Raw genomic sequence first — 21025 nt, forward strand, 5'->3', positions numbered from 1 at the left:
TGCCCAGGGAAGCGCTGCCGGGCACGGAGGAGAATTGCCGCAGCGAGTGCCCAGGGAAGCGCTGCCGGCGGAAGGAGGCGGCGGGGGGCGCGGCGGGGGAGGGCGGGCGGCACCTGCCGGGCCCAGCGGAGCTGCCCAGCCCCGTGCCCGCGCCCTCCTTCCCTCCCGCCCGCCCAGTGCTCATGCGCCCGCCGGGGGTTTAAAGCGGGAGCGGCGGCTGCGCTGGGCTGAGCGGCTCGGCGGAGGTGCGGGGCAGCGCGCAGGGCGCGGTGCGGTGACTCGGCCGCTCTCCTGGGCTCGGCTCTGGGCTCTGCCCCGCCGCCATGTGGCTCTCGGCCCTGCTCCTCGGTGGGTACCGCGGGGAGCGGCGGGGGCCGGCGGGGCGGGCGCGGAGCAGCGCCCCGACCCATTCCCTGTCTGTTCGCAGGCGCATTCCTGCTCTCCGGCCCGGTGCGCGGCAGAGACAGCTCGGGTGAGTTGGCCGCTGTCCCCCCTCCACACCCGGGGGGGTTTCCCCCTCGGGGCATCTCTGCCCGGCTTGGCCGCGGGTACCAGCTCGGCCCTTCACGTCCTGGCCGCTGCTCCCGGCCGGGATTGCGCGGACGGGGATGCTCCCGGCCGGGATTGCGCGGACGGGGATGCTCCCGGCCGGGATTGCGCGGACGGGGATGCTCCCGGCCGGGATTGCGCGGACGGGGATGCTCCCGGCCGGGATGAGCGGCCGGGGATGCTCCCGGCCGGGATGCGCGGACGGGGCCGCGGGGTCACCGCCCCGGGAGGGGTGCGCGGAGCCGGCGGTGCGGAGCTGCACCGGGGCACGGAGCAGGTCTGGGAACGCTTCCAGACAGGGGTGGAAACTCCTTCCCGGCACGGGCTGAAGCAGCGCCGTGGTGACAAGTGTCCCCGTCGAGGGCAGTGCCGGTAGCAAGAGTGAGTGGGAGTGTGTTTGTGCGTGTTATAAAGGCACTCGTACAGCGCTTGGCAATTTGAGGATCTCTGGCATATTTTAGACCATGGAATTGGTTAAAAACATTTTAAACTCGGCCTGCCATTATTCCGACCTGGAAAGCAAAAGAACATGCTTAGGATACCTAGCAGGGTATGGCAGGGACTGTCTGTTTTACCATCCTGTGTTGGACTGCATCCTTGCTGCTGGACAGCAGGCTCTCCTAGAGCCAGAATAAATCCATGGGAACCAGGAGCCACGGGAAGCAGTTGGAGAAATATGTGACAGAAGGACACAAGCAGTTTGTCTGCGCCTTCCAGTGGAACCTTTCACCAAAGGAGTATAGGAGCCTCCAGAAGAACATGTTTCCAGATGCAGGCCTGGCCTGCAGAAGGTGAGTGACCCCAAGCTTTCCTGAATGGTTGTTATGATTTCACAGTTATTAGGAATCAGGATTTGATTGTGTTGAATCAAAGACTTGGAAAATTCTTTTGTGCTAAACTGATAAAAGCTATCTGTTACAGGAGTGCTATGGCTAAAAAAGGAAAAAATGCACAGCAGTGGAAAACCCCCAGTTCCTTTCCCTTTTTTATTTTACAGGTACATTAGACATAAAGTGCTGACAGTCTGGCAGGAAACAAATGAATATTTTCTGGGATGCTTCCTTCAGGACTGGAAAAGCCACTGTAAGCTGAAGGTATCTGGAACCAGCTAAAATATCATTAATGTGAACAGTTTCTGTGAGAGATTTCCTCTTCCCATTACTTTGAGCCTAAATTCAGCAGCACTTATTGAACTAGAAACTTGCATTTATAAAAATGCCTGAATTCTGTTGTTCAAAGTAATGAAAGACCATTCATTTCCTCAAGAATCTACTCTATTTAGGCTCATAATGTTTCCAGATATCTTGGAGTATCTTACAACTTTCTTTATATTCCCACTGGAATGGATACATTAATTAGTATGCAATCTGTGAACATGTTTTCCAAAACATGAATAAGTGTAGGTTTACTAGTATGTCTTTTTCTCCCACCTACTATCAATAGTCTTTGCATAAGATAGAAAAAGCAGGCTTGTTTGAAGCCTCAAAATAAAAAAGGACCTAAAATCTTTCTATTAAAAAAAAAAACAAACAAAAAAAAACCCAAAAAAACCCAAAAAAACCAAAAAAAAAAAACCCAAAAAAAGCAACAAACCCCCCCCCCCCACCCCTCCCCAAATACTAGAAGAATAGGAAGCATAATAGAGATGTATTTCTCTATAATACAACTGATAAAGCTATTTTTTCATGTAAGAAGCCCTATTTTTAATTTTGTAATAATGTACATTTCTTTTTTTCTTTGCGTAAACGAACTGTTTTCCCAAAGTATGGAAGCTTCAAGATTAGAAAATATCAGATTTTACCCGTGGGTTTTATTTCCCTAGAATAACTTAAAGCAGTGGCTCCTGCTAAAAATTAAGTCAGAACTTTTATAGCTTGACATAAGAAGCAGCTATTCATGGCAAAATCAGAGTACATGGGAAGAGGCACCAAAAAGATAGAAATTGATAGAATGATTGAAAACATGATTGTTTTAAGAGAGAAGTGAGTCTGCTTTTTTTTTTCTTTTTTTTTAGGTCAGCTGTGATGGAAGACATTCATCCCTACCCTTTAAATATGGCCTAAATCTGGAAGAATTACAGTTTCTTTTCTTTGTACCTCTCTTTTGTAGGGTTCTCTGATGTAGTGTGTTTCTGTGAAGCTTGAAGGGTGTGTGTGTGACAGGATGGAGTGGTAGTTGTTTTATTGTGGTTCTAAAGGTCTAATTGAATGTAACAGAGCATAGGTCTCATGTCTTCCCCAGAGCCCAGAATGGGTAGGAGTCTAGAGCTGAATCCTTTCTGTAAATTGTAAGCTTATATTTTTTTCTTCCAAAAATACTTGGATGTAGAGTATGGTATCACATAAGTATTGAAAGAAATGCCTCCACTGCTACTGCTCTTGCATTCTTCAATTACAGTGATTAAAACATATGAGTTTTATCTGTTACTTTATATATAGATGTAATTCAACATAGCAGTTTTTGCCATGTTGAAGTATCTTGGACAGACTAACAAAAACAAACACTTCTTCAATTTCCATAGTAATATCATATATGAAATTTGTGAGAATGAGGAGTACGTAAGCTGTCAAAGAACAATTTTATATATTCTAGTGTTCTGACCTCATTAATACGTTTTCATGTTTGCAACTAAATCATTGAAGTTTTATGGGTTGCATGGCTGATGATGCATTAACAAACAGGGAAGAGCAAAAACCACTGCAGAGCTGATATCATAAGTCTTAATTTTGGTAGCCAACAAAAAAATTTGCTTTCATTTTGATACTTTACCCATCACTTCTAATGTTATTCTCTGTTTTAGAGTTATGGCTTAGAGAAAACTGTATCTACCTACAGAGAAAACTAAAATGAAAATGTTGCTTTTAATTAACAGCATCATTTACCTCAAAGTGTGTGTTTTTACCTCAGTGCTGATCCAGGAGAGGTATATACTGCTAAATCCCCCAGCTGCAGCATGTCTGCTCTTCAGCTCACACATGCACCCTTCCCTTGGAAACCTGCCTCTCGTGTAGACAAGGATCATGGCAGTCTTTAGGCTGCCAGTACAGAAAAATCCTCTGCCTGGGCTACAATGGATTTCTGTGTTTTGATTGCCAGGGAAAACACAGACTTTTTTTCCCCTCATCTTCTGTGCTATGCAAAATCCTGCCACATGATGGTAATTAGTAAGTACCTGGTGATGAGGGAAATACTGATCTCCAAGCAACACAGGGTTTGTTAACTAGACATGTCTAATTACTGTCTTTGTATGCACAGCCAGCCAAGGAATTCAGTCAAGTACATTACATTAGAAATGACAGGAGTTAAAACTTCCTGTGGTGTATTGCACTTTCAGAGGCTGGAAAAATGTTGCAGGGTGGCAGGCACAAGCAGTGCTGTGAGAGCAGAGGTTACCAGTGGTGCTTATTGCAGTTAATCCTCTGAGGAAGGCTGCTGTTTGATTTTGATGGTCTTGCTAGATGTCATTTGGTGGATACTACTTGTTCAGTGCCCAGTAATTAGCAAACACACTTGTAGAACTTCCATGAAAAGATTAGGGGACTCAAACAGCAAAGCAAATCAGCTTCTTTTAGCATACCAATAACATATCACTTTTGACAATGAAAATATGGAGCTTCTAGGTATAAGCACTGATTCTGTTTGCTTTTTCCATCTTTTGTTTTTAAGGCAATTAAATAAGACTAAGCATGGCTAGGATGTGAGTAGGTAAGGCTAAGTCATAAAGGAAACTTTTTTATTTCTTAGAATACTTGAGAATCAGATTAAATCACTTTAGTTCTTGCTAGGTAGACAACTTCTAATATCTTAAGAATGGAAAAGCTTTCTTCTTACTCTGGACTATATAGGCAGATTCAGCATATTCAAGTCCTATATTTGTGCTGACAAATCGCAGCAAGGATTTTTCAGGAAGATGGGATTAGGTAGTTCAACATCATTTCAGCATAGCATTAATGACTATTGTATATAGTTAAGAGTAAAGCTACATGCATAACTGGTGAATGTGTGTGCTCAATTTGCACTGCCAGAATGAACAAACTTGCTTCTCTCTGCATTTCTGGCTGCAACTGTTCTGCTTTTCAGCTCTAAAGTCAGTGAGATTAGCTGGAGGTATCATCTTTTCCATCCCCTGATGAAGAAGCATATGCTCCAAGTGCTTTCATTTATAAGCTGCATATATTGGGGTCAGGAAACAGCCCAGAGTAAGAATGAAAATAGTGAGCAGAAAAGCAGGTGAGAGATCACTGATCCCTGAAACATACAGTCCTTGGCATATAGTGCTGTGGTGCATGCACTGGTACCTTGGCCATCCTCTGCCAGCTTTCATCTTAACACTGTGCAAAGGTAGAAAAGGTTCTTGGACCTTCCAGGTGGGACAAGATGTGCCTTAGGAAGTTCAGAATAAACAGCCAGGCATGGGTTGGACTTGTGCTGCTGAATTGATAGTGATCTGAGACAAACCTCTAATTTTCTGTTCAACAGACCAGGGGATTGTGCTACCTTGTGTAGTATAAGGATGGTAGTACCATGCAAGATAAAGACCTCTATGTTTTCAAAAGAAAAAGCATCAGTTTGCCAAGCCAAATTGTGTACTGATGTTAATCTGTCTGCATACCTTCATTGCATGCAGGCAAGCACAGTGAAAGCTTAATGATGACAACCTGGAGAGCAACTTCTGAAAAATGGCAGAGTTCTACATAAAAAATGCATGTGCCTCAGCTGAATAAATAACTTTTGTACCACTGTATGAATCTGACAGTCCTCTGCATAATGATAATGATGTAAACTTCACTGTAATGAATTGATACCAATGTTCTAGATGTTACTGTATTACTGGAGCAAGGAGATGGGTGTCCCTTTTTGTTGTTTTTTTTTTTTTTTTTTTTTTTTTTAACACTGGCCTTAGTAGGATTTATTGCAAGAGGCTAAGGGAAATGGTTACAAGAGGCTGCTGTCATCTTACTTCATGGATGCTACTGGAGAGAAGATTCAGAATTTCCCAAATGACTCATAGATGTCTTATACCTGGAGATTTCTGTGGGGATGTCAGATTTAATTTCTTCCTTGGAAAGTACCACCTGCATCTGTAGTCCATCAGCCCTCAAAGACTACCTTCTCCTTGCCTTTCTGTCTCTGCAGTAAATTTACAGATGTGAATTGCTTTTCCTTGTGTAATGTCCCTTGGATATTATTTTAATGTTGTTTGTTCATGGGGGTTTTTTCTGCCACTTTTTTCCCATAAGTAATTTTGAACTGAGTGCTTGCTTGTCATAACTGTACATTTGTAAGCTCCAAAGACATTTTTGTAGGCATTGTACCTGATTTCAAATTCAGATATATTGCTTTAAACTTGGAAACTGTGGAGGCATGAAAAAAACGAAACCCTTAAGGTTTTCAGGTCAAAAGTTCTTCTTTTCTCTTTAGCTTCTACTGCTATCACATGCTTTACAAGAGGACTTGACCTCAGAAAGGGAACAGAAGATGTCCTTTGCCCAGCTAACTGTCCTCTGTGGCAGTTTTATGTCTTTGGGGATGGAGTTTATGCCTCTCTTTCAAGTGTCTGTGGAGCTGCCATCCACAGGTAAGTCAGATCATTGCTAATCCCTGTGCTAAGTGAGTTTATGTAGCCTTTGCCACACTTACAAATCTCAGCCTTCTGATGCCATCATAGTAAAAATCTCCCTGGACTTTGGGTCCTATAAACTCAATAAGAATGTCACTGGGAGAAGAGAAAACAACAAAAAAAAAAAGGAATGTCTGTGCAGCTTGCAAGTTATTTGAGTTGTGTTTGAGTGTTCCTGAAAACCACTTAAACTTTCTCTGAAATGGCCCAGCATTGTCCACAGATGGACTTTCACTGTAAAATCACTGGTACCACTAGCAGTTATGGAAGGATGCAGTATAAACAGTAACTAATTGAAGAATAAAAGCAGATTCACTTTCTGACATTATTAAAAGCTTGCATCAAACAAACTGTTTAAAAGAAATGGAGGAAAAGTGGTTTCAAATTCTTTTTAGCATCAAGCAACAGAAGAAAGCTCTTTCAGAATATATTGGTGTGATGCTGCAGCTATCAGAGTAATTTTTATGTTAAAGTACACACAACTATAAACTTAAAATTTTGCAGAAATATAAATGGCTAGAAGAGGAAAATAAAACTTTGAATTAGTATTCATTGCTTGACACTTTAAATGCCATAAAAAACTATGCCAAGCATTTTAAATAAAATCTGGCAGGCTGTCATTACTATCTAGAATCTTATTTAAAGTGTCATTTAAAATTTTATAACTTTTTTACGGGACTTCTAAAATCTGGGCTACTTGTACTTGTATTTAAACTCCTAAGTAAACCAAAATTATTTTTTAAAAATTGACCTAAGGAAGGGTTTTGAATAGAAACCCTGGAGTTTGCCAAATACTGCAAAAGAATCTAAGGGCTAAGGTACCATAGGAGGAGTTAGAAGGAACTTGGGAGGATTTATGGGGGTCTGTTTCTATTTGTTTTTGAAGCCGAAGAGTTTGTCTCATACACGTTTCCATGTGTATTTTGTTAGACAGGCTTCTGTAAAAAGAATCAAAGTCTCCATTTAGTGTGTTTTAAGAGTCTTCATGGGTGTTTAAAAAAAAATTACACTTCAGTTCTTCACTCCTCCTAGTTAAGGTATATAAAAAAAGTTTGCAAAAGAATGTCTAGATCAAATGCAGGTAGTTACTTTGAATTTGCTTTTTTAATTGTTTTTTTGTGGTTTTTTTTTTTTTTTTTTAATCTGAGGAAAACCAAGTTTTCTTTCCATTGTCTTTTTTTTTTTTTTCCTGAGGCAATGTTTGCATTTAGTGATGTAGCCATTTATTTTAACATTCCATTTATTTTAGCATTCCATTTGTTGCCAAAGATGTCTTTAAAGAGAAAATAGCTCTTGCTTTCAAGACCTTTTTCTAAAGAGATTTCAAAAGAGTCCCACCACGAAAGCTGCTGGGGCTCAGTTCTGTCACAGCTGGGAAATACTTCTGCCAAAGGAAAGGGTACAGGAAATGGCAGATGCATATTTCTTTCCATGATTTGCATAGTCTTCTCCTAGATAATAAAGCACAAGGTTTATTTTGTGATATATCACTTAGCTCTGCACTGAAGTCTGTACCTTAGAAACTATGCATACTACTGCTCTCCAGCCCAGAAACAGGAGACTATAGAAAAATCTTAGTTTTCCATAGTAAGGGTCAATATAAATTATACTCCTTGTGAAATGGGCAAGCCTTTTTGTAAACCCTGCATCTAGCAGTCACCCTGTGTCACCTACCATGTGTCAGACAACCACCCAGCATTTCAGGAAACACCAGTTGTGGGAGCAGGACTCCTTTAGTTTTTTTAATTGAAAATGGTTGTGTGGGCATGGGTCTCTTCCCCCTTCCACATACACTTCAGTTTGTATGCTGGGTCTATATTGAGGCTGGAATCCTTAATTTTATATAAATCAAATACTGCTTAGTCCTATGAGTAGTTCCACTACTGTGAAGCAGGTATTAGTGCATGAAAGTGCTATGTAATACATGAAAATAATTTAGCAGAATTCAGCTACAAATTAATTCTGTGTACTACAGATGGATAATCTTTCTGCCTGTTTTAGCTTGTTATATTTGGCTTTTTCTCTCATTATACGTGTAATCACTCTCAGGAAACAAAATATTTATTTAATATTATTCTTTTTCTGGGCAGAAGGATAAAAGATTTATTTGTTGAGGGAGGAATAGAGAACCTCCTACCAGGCTGACAGTATGTAGGAATGAAGAACTGAGTTAAATCTACCACTGAGTGATTAATTGGATTAATAATCAGAAGGTCAAATGAAGGACTAGGTTCTCAGCTTGTGCAGTTCTATTCTAGTGCCAATTCCACTAAATGGAGACCTAGCCCAGTGTGGTAGTCTTTAGATGTTAAATAGGCATGTAAGTTTTTTCATAACCTTCCTAACTTGTCAGAGGGTGAAACCAGTCCCCATTAAGCATTGGGGTTCCAGAACTAAAGTCTAACAAAAGCGTGTCATGGTATTACTGAGCTGGCCACAAAGGGCACCTGAGCTGCCCCAGTGTTTGCTAGAAGAATATTGACAAAAAGGTTGTCTGGCCAAAAGGGATTTCTGAGCAGCTGTAGATCCCTGGGAAATTTTGGTATTGTGCCTGCTTCTGCTGCTGAAGTTCTTTCCTGCCAAGAGCAGTAGGGGTGCAGAAAAGGAAAGAAAGGGCACAGCTTAGGGGTCCAGAGGATGCTGGCACGAAATCCTGAGCAGCTCTGTATTGGTGATTGATGGCAATCAGGCAGGAGACAGTTTGGAGATGGAGGAGATAGGCTGATTATTTGGAAGGAGTTTGCAGATGGAAAGTTGGGAATTCAGGCAATTCAGTTGTTTTAGCTAAAGTCCCTGAGGGTAAACTGTCTGCAGTTACATCTCTAAGACTCACCTCCCATGGCCAGAAGACTCTCTGTGGTCTAGGCACATTCAGTTTTGATGTGTAGACTCCTTGAAAAATTCATTCAAAATTCAGCAACACCCTGTATCTCTTCTCCAAGAGTAAAAATAAACAGTTCTTGCACAATGAGAAGTGCATGGAGATATTAAAAAGCTTCCATTTAATCTGGTGATTTACCTCAATTCAGTTCAGATTTTAAAGTATGTTTTAGCTGCAATTCCTGTATCTTATAAGACCTTTCTGCTTTCTGGCTGGTACACTTTTTTTCATGAGCTGTGGTGCAGTGAGGCACTGGATTACTGCCTTGTGTATCTGCTTTTCTGTTTGTGTCCATTTTTGAGTGAAAAATACCATTTAGGTATAAATTGCAGGTGGTTATTAACAAGCTAGGCAAGAGAATGGACTGACAGCTTTTAGATAAGGTCCCTGTTAAGCAGCACTGGCAGTAGCATGTAACATAATGAGTAGGAAAGTGAAAGCTGTTCCTGGAAAATCTGCTGAGTTCCAGTTTAATCAAAACAACCATGGCAAGTCACACAGAAGCAAAGCACAGCAGTGAAAAGCAAAGCAGGTTGCAGTGACATAAGTCATTCTGAAGAATGCATAGGCACTTCTTCACTCTTTCTTTAAAAACTATTGCAGACCCACAGGATAAATTTTGCTTTAAAAGTCAATCATAAAGGGGGAGAATTTGCCAGTCTGGTTCAGAACACAAAGGCAGATTGGCAATACATATTTGTTCATCATATATGAACATGCATTCTGAGTAGACTTAGCTGAAGAAACATCCCAGGCAAAACTGATGAGATTGTCTCATCAATGAAGAATGAATGTCTTTTAACAGCAATCCACATAGAATTTTATGTGGAAGTTGCCTTTGCCACGATATCCAGATCTCATATTATCAGAAACATAAGTAAAGTTTTCTAAACTCTGGTCTTGTTTATTCTACTTTCACAATATGTTAAATCAGATTGGGACAGGTTGTCTTTTCAAGCAGGAAGCCAAACAGAGTCAAAAAGTAAACACCAAGGCATACATTGCTGTGCTTAGTAAACAGTCATGAAGTGATTGCTTGTCTCCCACAGAACTGCATCTGCCCATGGACTACAATCAAGTTTTTCTCCCTCTTAGAGAAATTCAACTTTGACTTTTAGCCTCTAAAAATAATAACTATTCTTTCAGTAGCACATAACGAGATCTGACAGTTCTGATGCTTCTTATTGTCACTTAGGTATTGATATGGTCTGAAGCATCTGCTTCTGCATTAATCTAAATGCCAGAATTTTAGGCTTTCTTCACCTTTATTTTTAAAATAAATCTGTGTGATGGTCAGTAGAATAGTTTCTTCTAAAGTCTTTTCAAAACTTACAGATTGTTCTAGCTTGAACACAACTTCCTGCTTCTATTGCATCTTTTTGAGAAGGCTGCTGACATTTTAATGATGGTATTACCTGTATTGCAATTTCATGTGACTGAAATGTCTGATCTATACCAACTCTGTTTGAATCTTAGCGGGGTGATTACCAACACAGGAGGAGCTGTAAGGGTACAGACTCTCCCAGGACAGGAAAACTACCCTGCTGTAAATGCCAATGGGATCCAGTCTCAGGTGCTCTCTAGATGGGCTTCATCTTTCTCAGTGACTGGTAGGTGGATCACACTTACTGCTTTCCTTACTATATTTGAAGTTCTGGCAGAGCTGTAGGACACTTCCTCAGTGCTTCTGTATGTATAAAGAAAGTGATTGTTATCTGAGGTCTAGCAACAGAAGTTTTCACTTCTAATTCATTAACTTCATTTTTCCTCAATTACCTAAAGAAAAACTATTGCAGCTAGATAAGCTAGTCTGTAACAGAAACTGATTCATAAAAATGGATCAGTTATTTGGAATATAATGACATGATAGGAGGCAGCTGACAGTTCCATGACAGCTTTAGCTGATCAGAGTCAATGCTTCAGTCCTGCCATTGCAGTCCAGTCTTCCTGCCACATCCAGACATTTAATTTTATCCCTTTTCTCCCTCTGCCTGCATTTGTGCAGGCAACAGCACTTTGTCAGGCCCTTCAAATATGTTGTGCAGGGGTCCATGCAAAGAGAAAAGTGACCCTCCAAAAATGGTAATAACATCAGCTTACATGTGATGTGGTCATTAAGCTAAAGTGCACTGTAGTGGTTTTGTCCAGAAGTTTTTGTCCCCATTGTTGAGGTAGTTGTTAATTATTAATTATTTAATTCATGCTTTGCCACTCAGGTGAGGCTAAACTGCCTGGATGAAATCATATGCAGAAACATATTGTATATGTATATGTTGTTGTGGTCTCAAATATATTAAAGTATGTGTTTGCTGGTATAGAAAGTTTGTGAAGCAGATCTGTGTAATGTGTTCTTACTGTTTACACAGCTAAAATTTAGCTACTGTCTCTAAGCTACTAAGATACTCCTTGTATAGTGCCCATGGCAAGTTGCTAGCTAAGAACCTGGACTTACAGGTGCACTTGGTGAGGGTGAAGGTGAAATCCATTCTCCAGATCTCTTTACCTGCTAGAAATAATGGTTACTACAGCTGAAAACCTCTCATCAGATATACATGCTGTAATTACCCATCAGCTACTGTTGTTTCAAATGCAGAAATTAATTACCTGTAAAACAAGGACTGCAATACCAGATTACACCAAAGGTTTGTTTAGGCTCGTATCCTGCTCCCAGAGTAGCTAATGGCAGATGACAAAGCAAGGTTATTGCAAGTACAGTAATTCTTCAAGCATTTGCAACTTCATCTGAATGCACTAAAATCCAGTAAAAGTGTTCTTATTTTAGCAGGTGCCAAGGACACAGCACTTGAAGCAGTGGGACGGTCGGTGTCGACAGCGCGTCCTTCTACAGGTACGGGATCTGCCTGCAAGGGAAGCCCCTTGGGATGTGAGGCACTGCAGGGTGAGACCCTGCCTAAAGGAACACCTTTCATCAGACTCAGTTATTTTCAAAGAAGGGAACAGATGCAGTATCTGGTTTTGCAGAGCATCTTTCACCAGGAAAAAAGAGGAATCTTACGTAGTCTCGGAGATTGGTTCTGATCTCACTGATGATTATGCAAATTTTTAAAAAATTGAATGGTTTTTGAAAAGTAATACAGATAAAACAAAGGAAGGTAAGATTTAATGAGCTCATGTGATGTTCATTCTTTTTAGTTGATGGAGGCGACACAGTTAACACATTCCTTCTTACAGAACTACTGAACAGCTGAGTGCTGTCAGGACATGCGTAGCAGAAATTTAGTTGTTATGTGAATTTCACTACAGAAACTGCTGCATTAAACCCTTTTTATGAAGGCTATATAAATACTGGACTTGGATGTTGTTTGTCAATAGACCACCTGGCTTACAGTTTAAGTCGTGGTTTGCTTCCAAGCCATTAAAATTCCATTGTACAGCAGGGTTGCTGGGAAACAGAAGCACTTGGAAAGGTGAGGTACAGAAATCCACCCAGCTTTGTACAGCCCAGTAATCAGTCAGACAGGTGTAGAAAGGAAGGTTAGGCTGTTTCATTTGAAAAAGAATATTCTCCAAGGAGTAAAGCACAAGTTGTTGCACAAGTTTAATTATTAAACTGTTTGACAGTTCCTACTGCAGACAAATTGCACTGTAATTTTTGGAATCAGAGATTTTTCTGGTTTACTTCAGTCCATTCATCTTCTTGTTCTTAAATAATCCATGCTGGTTTTTCACCAAAGGCAAAAGACCTAAGAAGACTGTTGATAAAAAGGCTGGAAACAAAGGTAAGAACACACAGATGTAACATTTTTCAAAGCAGAATCCTAACATTTTTTTGGTGTTAGTAAGTCTAATTATTTTGGATGTTCACAGACTGCAAAGCTGATATTGCATTTCTCATTGATGGAAGCTACAACATTGGCCAGCGCAGGTTTAACCTGCAGAAAAACTTTGTTGGAAAAGTAGCTGTAATGTTGGGAATTGGAACTGAAGGGCCTCATGTTGGAGTCGTACAGGCCAGGTAAGAACAGATCTACACAAAATGTAATGGAGTAATTGATATGATAAATCAATTAACATATCACTTCTCATTTTGCAGAACAATATCACTCAATAATGGCTGATGAATAGCAAGGGAAATAAGCTCTTGAGCTGTAGTGCTGTTTGCTCTGTGCTGTACTGAGATGTGCATGTGAAAGGACATAACAAATTTGAACATCTTCTGTCTCTGATATTTGGTATTTGGACTTTTCACAGCCCCTCTGCTGCAGCTTTGCTTCTCATCTTACTAGAACAGCAGGAAACACCCTGCAAAAGGGAGATGCCAGTTTCTAGAAGCTGTAGAGAGATAGTAGTCCCTAATGGCTATGTACATGTACAAAACAATAATCTCTTCTTACCAACTGATAAAACATTACAGCTGATATTTTTCAAATTGTAACTGGTCACTTGTTTGTGCTTTCTACTGTAAATTAAAAATTAAATCTGGACACAAATTACCTAAAGTCTTTAATTTCTTAGTCAGTAGCTAGCATACCTTGAACTTCTCAAATCAAAAAACTCAAACCACATTTCACAGGAATTCTTTATAAGGAAGATAGTTTTCATACAAATTGTAGAAAACCTGCCAATCTTTAATTACACAGATGCATTTTAGTTTAATGTCTGGCATATTCTTTTTTTTTCTTTATTTTCAACCTAATGTTTTCAGTTTGATAAGCATGAGAATCAGGCTGTCCTTAATTTACCCATTCAGGTGGATAATTCATCTTGCTAAGGATTGTGAGATTTACTAAGCAAGGAGCATACTTACATTTTAGTATTAAAATCCAGAGAAGAATATATTATCAAGAGCAAAATTATTTAAAAGTGTGTTTTAGCTTGCCAGTATGAAAAGTGAACCTTATTACTCTGTTTTATTTTTCCACAGTGAACATCCAAAAATTGAATTCTATCTGAAAAACTTTACTGCTGCAAAAGAAGTTTTGTTTGCCATAAAGGAATTAGGGTTCAGAGGAGGCAATTCCAACACAGGTGAGTTCATATTCCCCCTAAAGCAGAAATTACTTCTTTATGTATTTTTATATATAAATGTGTATGTGTGTATATGCATTTGTGTGTAAATTTTCAAGTTCTTATAATTCATATAGGTCAAAAAGTGTCACACTTACCTTAATGAGGCTCAGTGATTTTTCCACTATAACACTGCCATATCCTGCATTTGATTTCTAGAAGTTAGGCATGCTCATTAGACATTTTATTAGAGTACAAGTGTTTGTACCTGTAAAAATGCTTCCTGCATCTCAACAGTAATTGACTTTTCACTAGTAACAGAATGATATCTTGAGACAAATTTATAAAAGGCTTAGTGTTTTTTTATTGTTGGGTTAAAGAGTTAGACTAGGAGTAAGTATCAAGTGGTTGTGTGTGTGGTTTAGCCCCAGCCAGCAACAAAGCCCCATGCAGCTGCTGGCTCACTTCACTAATGGGATGGGGGGAGAACTGGGAAGAGGAAAATAAGAAAATTTGTAGATTGAGAAAAAGACAATTTATTAGGGCAACCAAAAGCCACTCACAAAAGCACAGCAGAACAAGGAATTAATTCACCATGCCCCATGGGTGAGTAGGTGTTCAGCCATCCCCAGGTAAGCAGGGCTCTGGCTCACATAGCAGCTCATGCCAACACTCCAAGTGTCCCCTCAACCTCATTCTTCTTCCCACAGCTTTGTATGCTGGCATGACACCACATGGTGTGGAATATCCCTGTGCTCAGTTGGGGTCAGCTGTCCTGGCTGTGCAGCCCCAGCCTTCTCACTGGCAGGGTGGCACAAGAAGCAGAAAAGGCACTGTGCAAGAGCTGCTCAGCAATAACAAAAGTGTCCCTCTATTCTCAACACAGTTTTCCACACAAATCCCAAACTCAGTCCCTACTAGCCAATCTGAAGGAAGTTAATTATCACAGACAAAACCAGCCAGACATTGGAAGTATCTAATGACAGTGCATTTCACAAGCTAAATTTAGGTACCTCCTGAACTTTCTTCCTTCCAATCCATTTGGTAGGTACTAATGTACCTACTTCCTAGGAGAAAACTAGACCCATGAGCAAAAAAACATCTCAGGGAATTCTACCTCAGCTTTATCTGTGGGGTTTTTTTGGGGGAGGAGGGGTATTAATTTGGGGTGATTAATTTTTAACTTAGAGATTGCCCAAGCTTCATTATTATCAAATTTCCTGGGGCACCAATCCAATGCAACACTGGCTTAGTCTGTATTATAACATAAATCTGCACAATTTCAAATGGGAAGCTGATCCCAGAATGTAACATCACTGTATGTGTTATTTCTTCATGTTCTATTTCTGTTCAAAACAAGGGAAAGCTTTGAAGTACACAGCTCAAAAATTCTTCTCTTTGGACAATGGAGCCCGGAAGGGGATTCCCAAGATCATTGTAGTGTTTCTGGATGGCTGGCCCTCAGATGATCTAGAAGAAGCTGGCATAGTGGCCAGAGAATTTGGAGTCAACGTGTTCATTGTGTCTGTAGCAAAACCCACTACAGAGGAGCTGGGAATGGTACAAGACATTGGCTTTGTTGACAAAGTAAGAAAGAATGTCATTATTTGGTTTTCAGTCATGGATATCATTCTGGAGAATTTACTTTACAGTAAAAGTGTAATGAACTAATATATGTATATATAATAACTCATATAGATGTATAGATATAAAAATATTCTCTCAAACTAGCTGATGAAATTATCCCTGCTCATAAGTGATTTAAAAGACTAGCAGAACAAAGGTTAAAGAAACTGGAGATTTTTCCCTGCTAAAAGAGCCACACAAAGGTACCATTGTCCTCCCAGTTTAGAAGCTTGGCCAGATTGTAGCTCCTGGAATTTGTAATTGCATGGAAATTCCCCTATCTCAGGTATGGTTGAATGTGCCAAAACAAAATGCTGATATGATACATTCTCTCTCCCAGAAGGACAGACAGAGAGGTGCTTATTTCTTACCTGCTCAGTGGATAATTATTTACTTACTTTCACTACTAAGAGGACAGAAAATATGGAAAAACATATCCTAGCAAGACTGTGTACAAGATCTTGAATGCAGAGTTTTGGATTTTGTTCCTTTGAGTTAGAGCAGGAATTCAAACACCAATCACCTACTCTCATGTGAGCTTTCTGAGCAGGTGGTCTTTACTTACTCTGCAGTGAGAAAACCAGTCATTTTCCACAGGGAGATTGTAGATGTCTAATTTTAGCAGAAATGGCATGAACAGAATGAAGCTCTGCTTCTCCTAGGTTATCTAGCTGTTGACCCCAGAGGCATTGCAGGTAGGTCCAACCCTTACACACTCAAAGAAGCACCACAGACTGGTTTGTGTTGGAAAGGAACTTAAATGTCATCTAGTTCTCAAAAAAACAGGTAGTTCAGTCTTGGCCTTGATGCACTTTTGGGATGAGGCATCCACTACCTGTCCCAGTGCATCACCATCCTCACAGTAAAGAATTTCCTCCTACTATCTAATCTAGATCCCTCCTCTTTTTAAGGACATCTCTTTCCCTTGTTAATGTCACTGTCTGTCCCTGTAGAGACACAGAAAGACATGACATTAAGTGGCTGAGGCCGGTCCTCCCCTTCTGCATTTTGATCTTAGCCAGATTAGCTGGAGAGCTGATTTTGAATTTAACCCTCTTTCTCAGTTGCCTTGTACTTTACATGAATCTGATGGAAACTAGGGAAAAGGAAATCTTACTCTGAATGACCTGGAGCTATATTTCTACCCAATTCTCTCTGTGTTTGTGACACAATATAGATTAAAAATCCAAAGGTTTTTTGAACTTTGTTCAAAGTTCAAAGTTTTACCCTTGTTCAAAGTTCAAAGGGAAAACACAGAGTTTTCAGTGCAAAAGCAAACATGCAAAAATTTCAATCCTTTGGCTATTTAGGATCATGACTTAGTTCACGTACACAAAACAAAATTACAATTTTCAGTTGTTGCACTTCTTGAGAATAAAGCTAAATTATTTGAAAACTTTGAGAGCCTGGGGGGCAGAGTTGGTTTTGTTACTGGATAAAATAAGCTGTACTACAGCTTTCACTGATTTTGAGTGCAGATGTTTCAATTTCTTTAAAGACAAGCACACAAAAACCCATCCTAAGCTCCCACCATGAGGCTTCATTTCTAACCTGCTTTTGAAAGAAAAATCATGGGTGTCTGAGTATCATCCATCCAACTGCTCTGCTGGCATTCAACTGTTCTGTTTCTGTTTTCAAACAGGCTGTCTGTCGAACCAACGGCTTCTTCTCGTACCAAATGCCCACCTGGTTTGGTACTACCAAATACGTAAAGCCTCTTGTCCAAAAGCTTTGCTCACACGAGCAGATGTTGTGCAGCAAGACTTGCTACAACTCGGTCAACATCGCTTTCCTGATCGACGGCTCCAGCAGCGTGGGGGAGAGCAACTTCCGCCTGGTGCTGGAGTTCGTCGGCAACGTGGCCAAAGCCTTTGAGATCTCCGACATCGGCTCCAAGGTGGCGGCCGTGCAGTTCACCTACGACCAGAGAACCGAGTTCGGCTTCACAGACCACCTCAGCAAGGACGCGGCGCTCTCGGCCGTCCGCAGCATCCGCTACATGAGCGGCGGCACCGCCACGGGCGACGCCATCTCCTTCACAACCAGGAACGTCTTCGGGCCAGTGAGGGACGGACCCAACAAGAACTTCCTCGTCGTTCTGACTGACGGGCAGTCCTATGATGATGTTAGAGGGCCCGCTGCAGCTGCACAGAAAGCAGGTAAATTATGTACTTGGAAAATCCATCCATTTCTGCTTCAGCGCAAATGTTAAGATTTTAGCACTTGCAAAGTATCATACTTGCTTTGGATTCAGCAAAATGTAATCCCATAGGAATTATTTTCCATTGGGGTGAAAAAACCCCAGCAACCAGTATTACAGAGCCAGGTATGACTAGACTCACTCATGGCACCTTAGGGATGAACATATACCCAGCCTCATTGCCCTAAACAGTACAGGAAGAATAACTAAGTAGCTCCATCATCATCTAGGAAGGGAATAAGCAGTTGTGGCCAAAAAGCTGATGCTACTTGAAGTGTAAGTATATAAAAGGCACTAAGTATACACAAAGGAAACAAATTTACTTTCAAAATAATTTTACAGTGTTACTTGTGTTTTGACTGACACTGTAACTGCTACAATAGTCCTCAGACATTAGCTCTTATGATACCTCGTATTTTCTTCAGGATTTTTCCTGAGAAAAATCTAATTCCGGGTATTTAGTGGCAAAATCTAATTATCTGAAATACTGCAGGTGTTGAAACATGCTTTTCAAATCCACATTGATTCATTAATGTAGAAGTGGCTGGTTCCCTTGTATCTAATAGGCATAATGGTCTCTTTTTTGTTTCCTTTTTGTAGGAATAACCATCTTCTCTGTTGGTGTTGCCTGGGCACCTCTGGATGATCTGAAAGACATGGCTTCTGAACCAAGAGAATCTCATACTTTCTTCACCAGGGAATTCACAGGACTGGAGCAGATGGTTCCTGATATTATTAGAGGCATCTGTAGAGATTTTTTGGAGTCTAAACAATAAAAAAAATATCTTCTGTTCACTATTCCTATTTGCAGCTAAAAATCAAGAAATTGGAATGGTCCCTCTAAAGTACAGATGTTTTATTCTTATATAAGCTATCATAATACAGAGGAAGAAGAAGGGCTACTTTTTGTTTCTGTAATCAAAGATTCTTGTGAGCTTGTTAGAAGTTGTACCTGATACTGAAATGCAGAATTTGGCCAACAGTTAATATTTTCAGCAAGCATATTGCATCCCAAAATTTAAAGCTTTGCATATCATGCACTTGAGAATAGCAGATACTCAGAGGAAGTAATACAGCTCTGACACTTTTTCTGCTATTTGCTAGATACCTTCTTATGATTTAAAAATAATATTACTTTAAATACAAGGTACTATCTTCTATAAGCTTTCTGTAGCTTACAGTTGTGAATCTTTTCAAAGTGTTCTGCTCACAACACAAAGTACTTTCAGCTCTCCTGTTGTGCAACATCCATTATTTCCAGGCAGCTTAGGAAAAGATATGACAGATTGTAGCTGAAAGAGTCTATTTTTACTAGTTGGAGTTTTGCTGGATCTGGTTGGCAAATTTTACATCAAAACTCATCTAACTTCTACCCACAGATTTCTGTGGATCTATTTGGTTGGTTCTTTTGGCACAGGATTTTAAAGTTCTTTGAGGATCTGGATTCTAACGTATTAGCTACTACTGCTGCTTTCTGCACCACTGAAGTTAACAGTGATATTCCAAGTATAACTGACAACCGGATATTTCCTGTCTGCTGCTTTGTACTTTCTTGATTTGACAAAGTTGTTATTGGCCAGACTGTTAGAGACAGGAATTGTGGGCCAAGAGATTAAATTAGACCACACAGTGGGAACTGAAAGCATTCAAATATAAGTCCAGAGGTATGTCTAAACCTAATAGATTTATATCAGATTACATGGTCAGAAAAGAAGAGAGTAGACAGACCCATTAAGTGGGATTTAGTAGTTCACAGAATAACAACTTCATAATGGGAGTAAAAACATCTTTATAGATGTGTGAGGTTTTCCTGAAGATGAAAGAATAGTTTTATTGAAAAAGGGTTTCATTTGATTACATACCTAGTAATGTTGATATATTCATGTGCACACACATGTGGTTAAAAGAATGTGATATTCACCAAGTTATTCCAAAGTCCTGGTGTGAATAACATACTCCAAATATTCTTTAAAAAATAAAGGGGGGTTGCAAATAAAATGTAGAGTAGAAAACAAAACAGCACTTTCCCTATCAGTCTGGGGTTTCCCTTTTTTCTCTCTCCCACTATTGATTGTAAAATTTCTAGTAGTTATGGAGTGGCACAGAAGGGATTGTATTCATTGGGCTTTTGCTGTGCACTTTTTAATAACTTATAACTGGCTATATATTACTCTAAACATAAATGGCAAAGATGCCTTGTATTTTTCTAGTAATTGTTATCCCTAATTTTGTTACATGTTTATAGATAAGAGTATTAAGCTTTTGCTGTATAAATTCATATGCTGTATCAACTTTGTGCAAAAATTTAATTAATTTAGTTTATAAACTTTTTATAGAAATACATATTGCAAGAAAACTGGGACTGCTGCTATCTGTTTTAAGATCTCATAACACAGAAGTCTTTTTATGATGAACCTCATATAGTATGGCTTGAGTAAGTTGTATGTGATACTTCCCAACTGTTTTATCTTAAATTCCAAATAATAATAAGGGTATTATTTTTACAAATGTTTTAATTTGAATGAGTCAATATCAAAGTTGTAGTCATTGTTCATATTAGGTATGATGCTAGTTAAATCATCTGAATATAAATAGTGTGCTGGCTGATAGAACCACATTTTCCCTCCTACTTTGCTTGTACTATTGCAAGAAATAGGCAGCTTTACCTCAGATAATTCATTCATCAGACAAAAAGCAGGTCTGGAACACTGAAAGCTGCAGAGCTAAGTGTCCATCTATTTCCATTTCACAGGAATGGTGATGCCATGTTACTTGCACCCTTCATATACTCTTATTACACTCAGGGAGTGTAGAAAATACTTTTTAAAGATACAATATTTATATGATGGCAAGCATTTGTGAGCACAGTTTTGCTCTGAGAAAAACATTGGTGGGATACAGATAAAAAGTTGGAGAGCTGGTGAGATATAGAGGCAAGGTGGAAAGGATGTGGACTGTGCTGAAAGGAGAAGGCAGATTTGGAAGAGGAACAGCATGGTAGAGGGTAGCAGACATGGGTTGAAGCTCTGATTTGTTAAACAAGGTAAGTAAAACCAGACAAGGACTCAGTTTGACACTGCCAGACCAAGCAGTACAAAGAACATGAAGAGAGCTGCAGTGGGAAAAACTGCTGCAGATTTAAGGCTGTCAGTCAATCATTCAGTCAGCAGGGGACCAATTA

At 40.0% G+C, this 21025-nt stretch overlaps 1 protein-coding gene across 2 annotated transcripts; it reads left to right on the plus strand.

The window, feature by feature from the left end:
- Positions 1-97: 97 nt before the first annotated feature.
- Positions 98-20258, plus strand: COCH (cochlin). Of its 2 annotated transcripts, none has more exons than XM_056492907.1 (11): positions 98-348; positions 428-472; positions 5971-6127; positions 10527-10660; positions 11836-11898; positions 12746-12790; positions 12879-13026; positions 13936-14039; positions 15379-15605; positions 17287-17803; positions 18445-20258. In XM_056492907.1, the coding sequence occupies exons 1-11, from the start codon at positions 324-326 to the stop codon at positions 18618-18620; spliced, it is 1641 nt and encodes a 546-aa protein (XP_056348882.1). In that variant the 5' UTR covers positions 98-323; the 3' UTR covers positions 18621-20258. The 2 variants fall into 2 exon arrangements, with proteins under 2 accessions (XP_056348882.1, XP_056348881.1); XM_056492906.1 differs by having other exon boundaries at positions 105-348; positions 11833-11898.
- Positions 20259-21025: the final 767 nt, after the last annotated feature.

The sequence above is a fragment of the Oenanthe melanoleuca genome, chromosome 5 (assembly GCF_029582105.1).
Source record: "Oenanthe melanoleuca isolate GR-GAL-2019-014 chromosome 5, OMel1.0, whole genome shotgun sequence".
Classification (NCBI taxonomy): Eukaryota; Metazoa; Chordata; class Aves; order Passeriformes; family Muscicapidae; genus Oenanthe; species Oenanthe melanoleuca.

Excerpts from the sequence above, each read along its gene's own strand:
- COCH (XM_056492906.1), top strand. The coding sequence starts at position 324 with ATGTGGCTCTCGGCCCTGCTCCTCG. Across the intron at positions 6,128-10,526 it reads TGTGGAGCTGCCATCCACAG|CGGGGTGATTACCAACACAG; the intron begins GTAAGTCAGATC and ends TTTGAATCTTAG. Across the intron at positions 14,040-15,378 it reads AGGAGGCAATTCCAACACAG|GGAAAGCTTTGAAGTACACA; the intron begins GTGAGTTCATAT and ends GTTCAAAACAAG.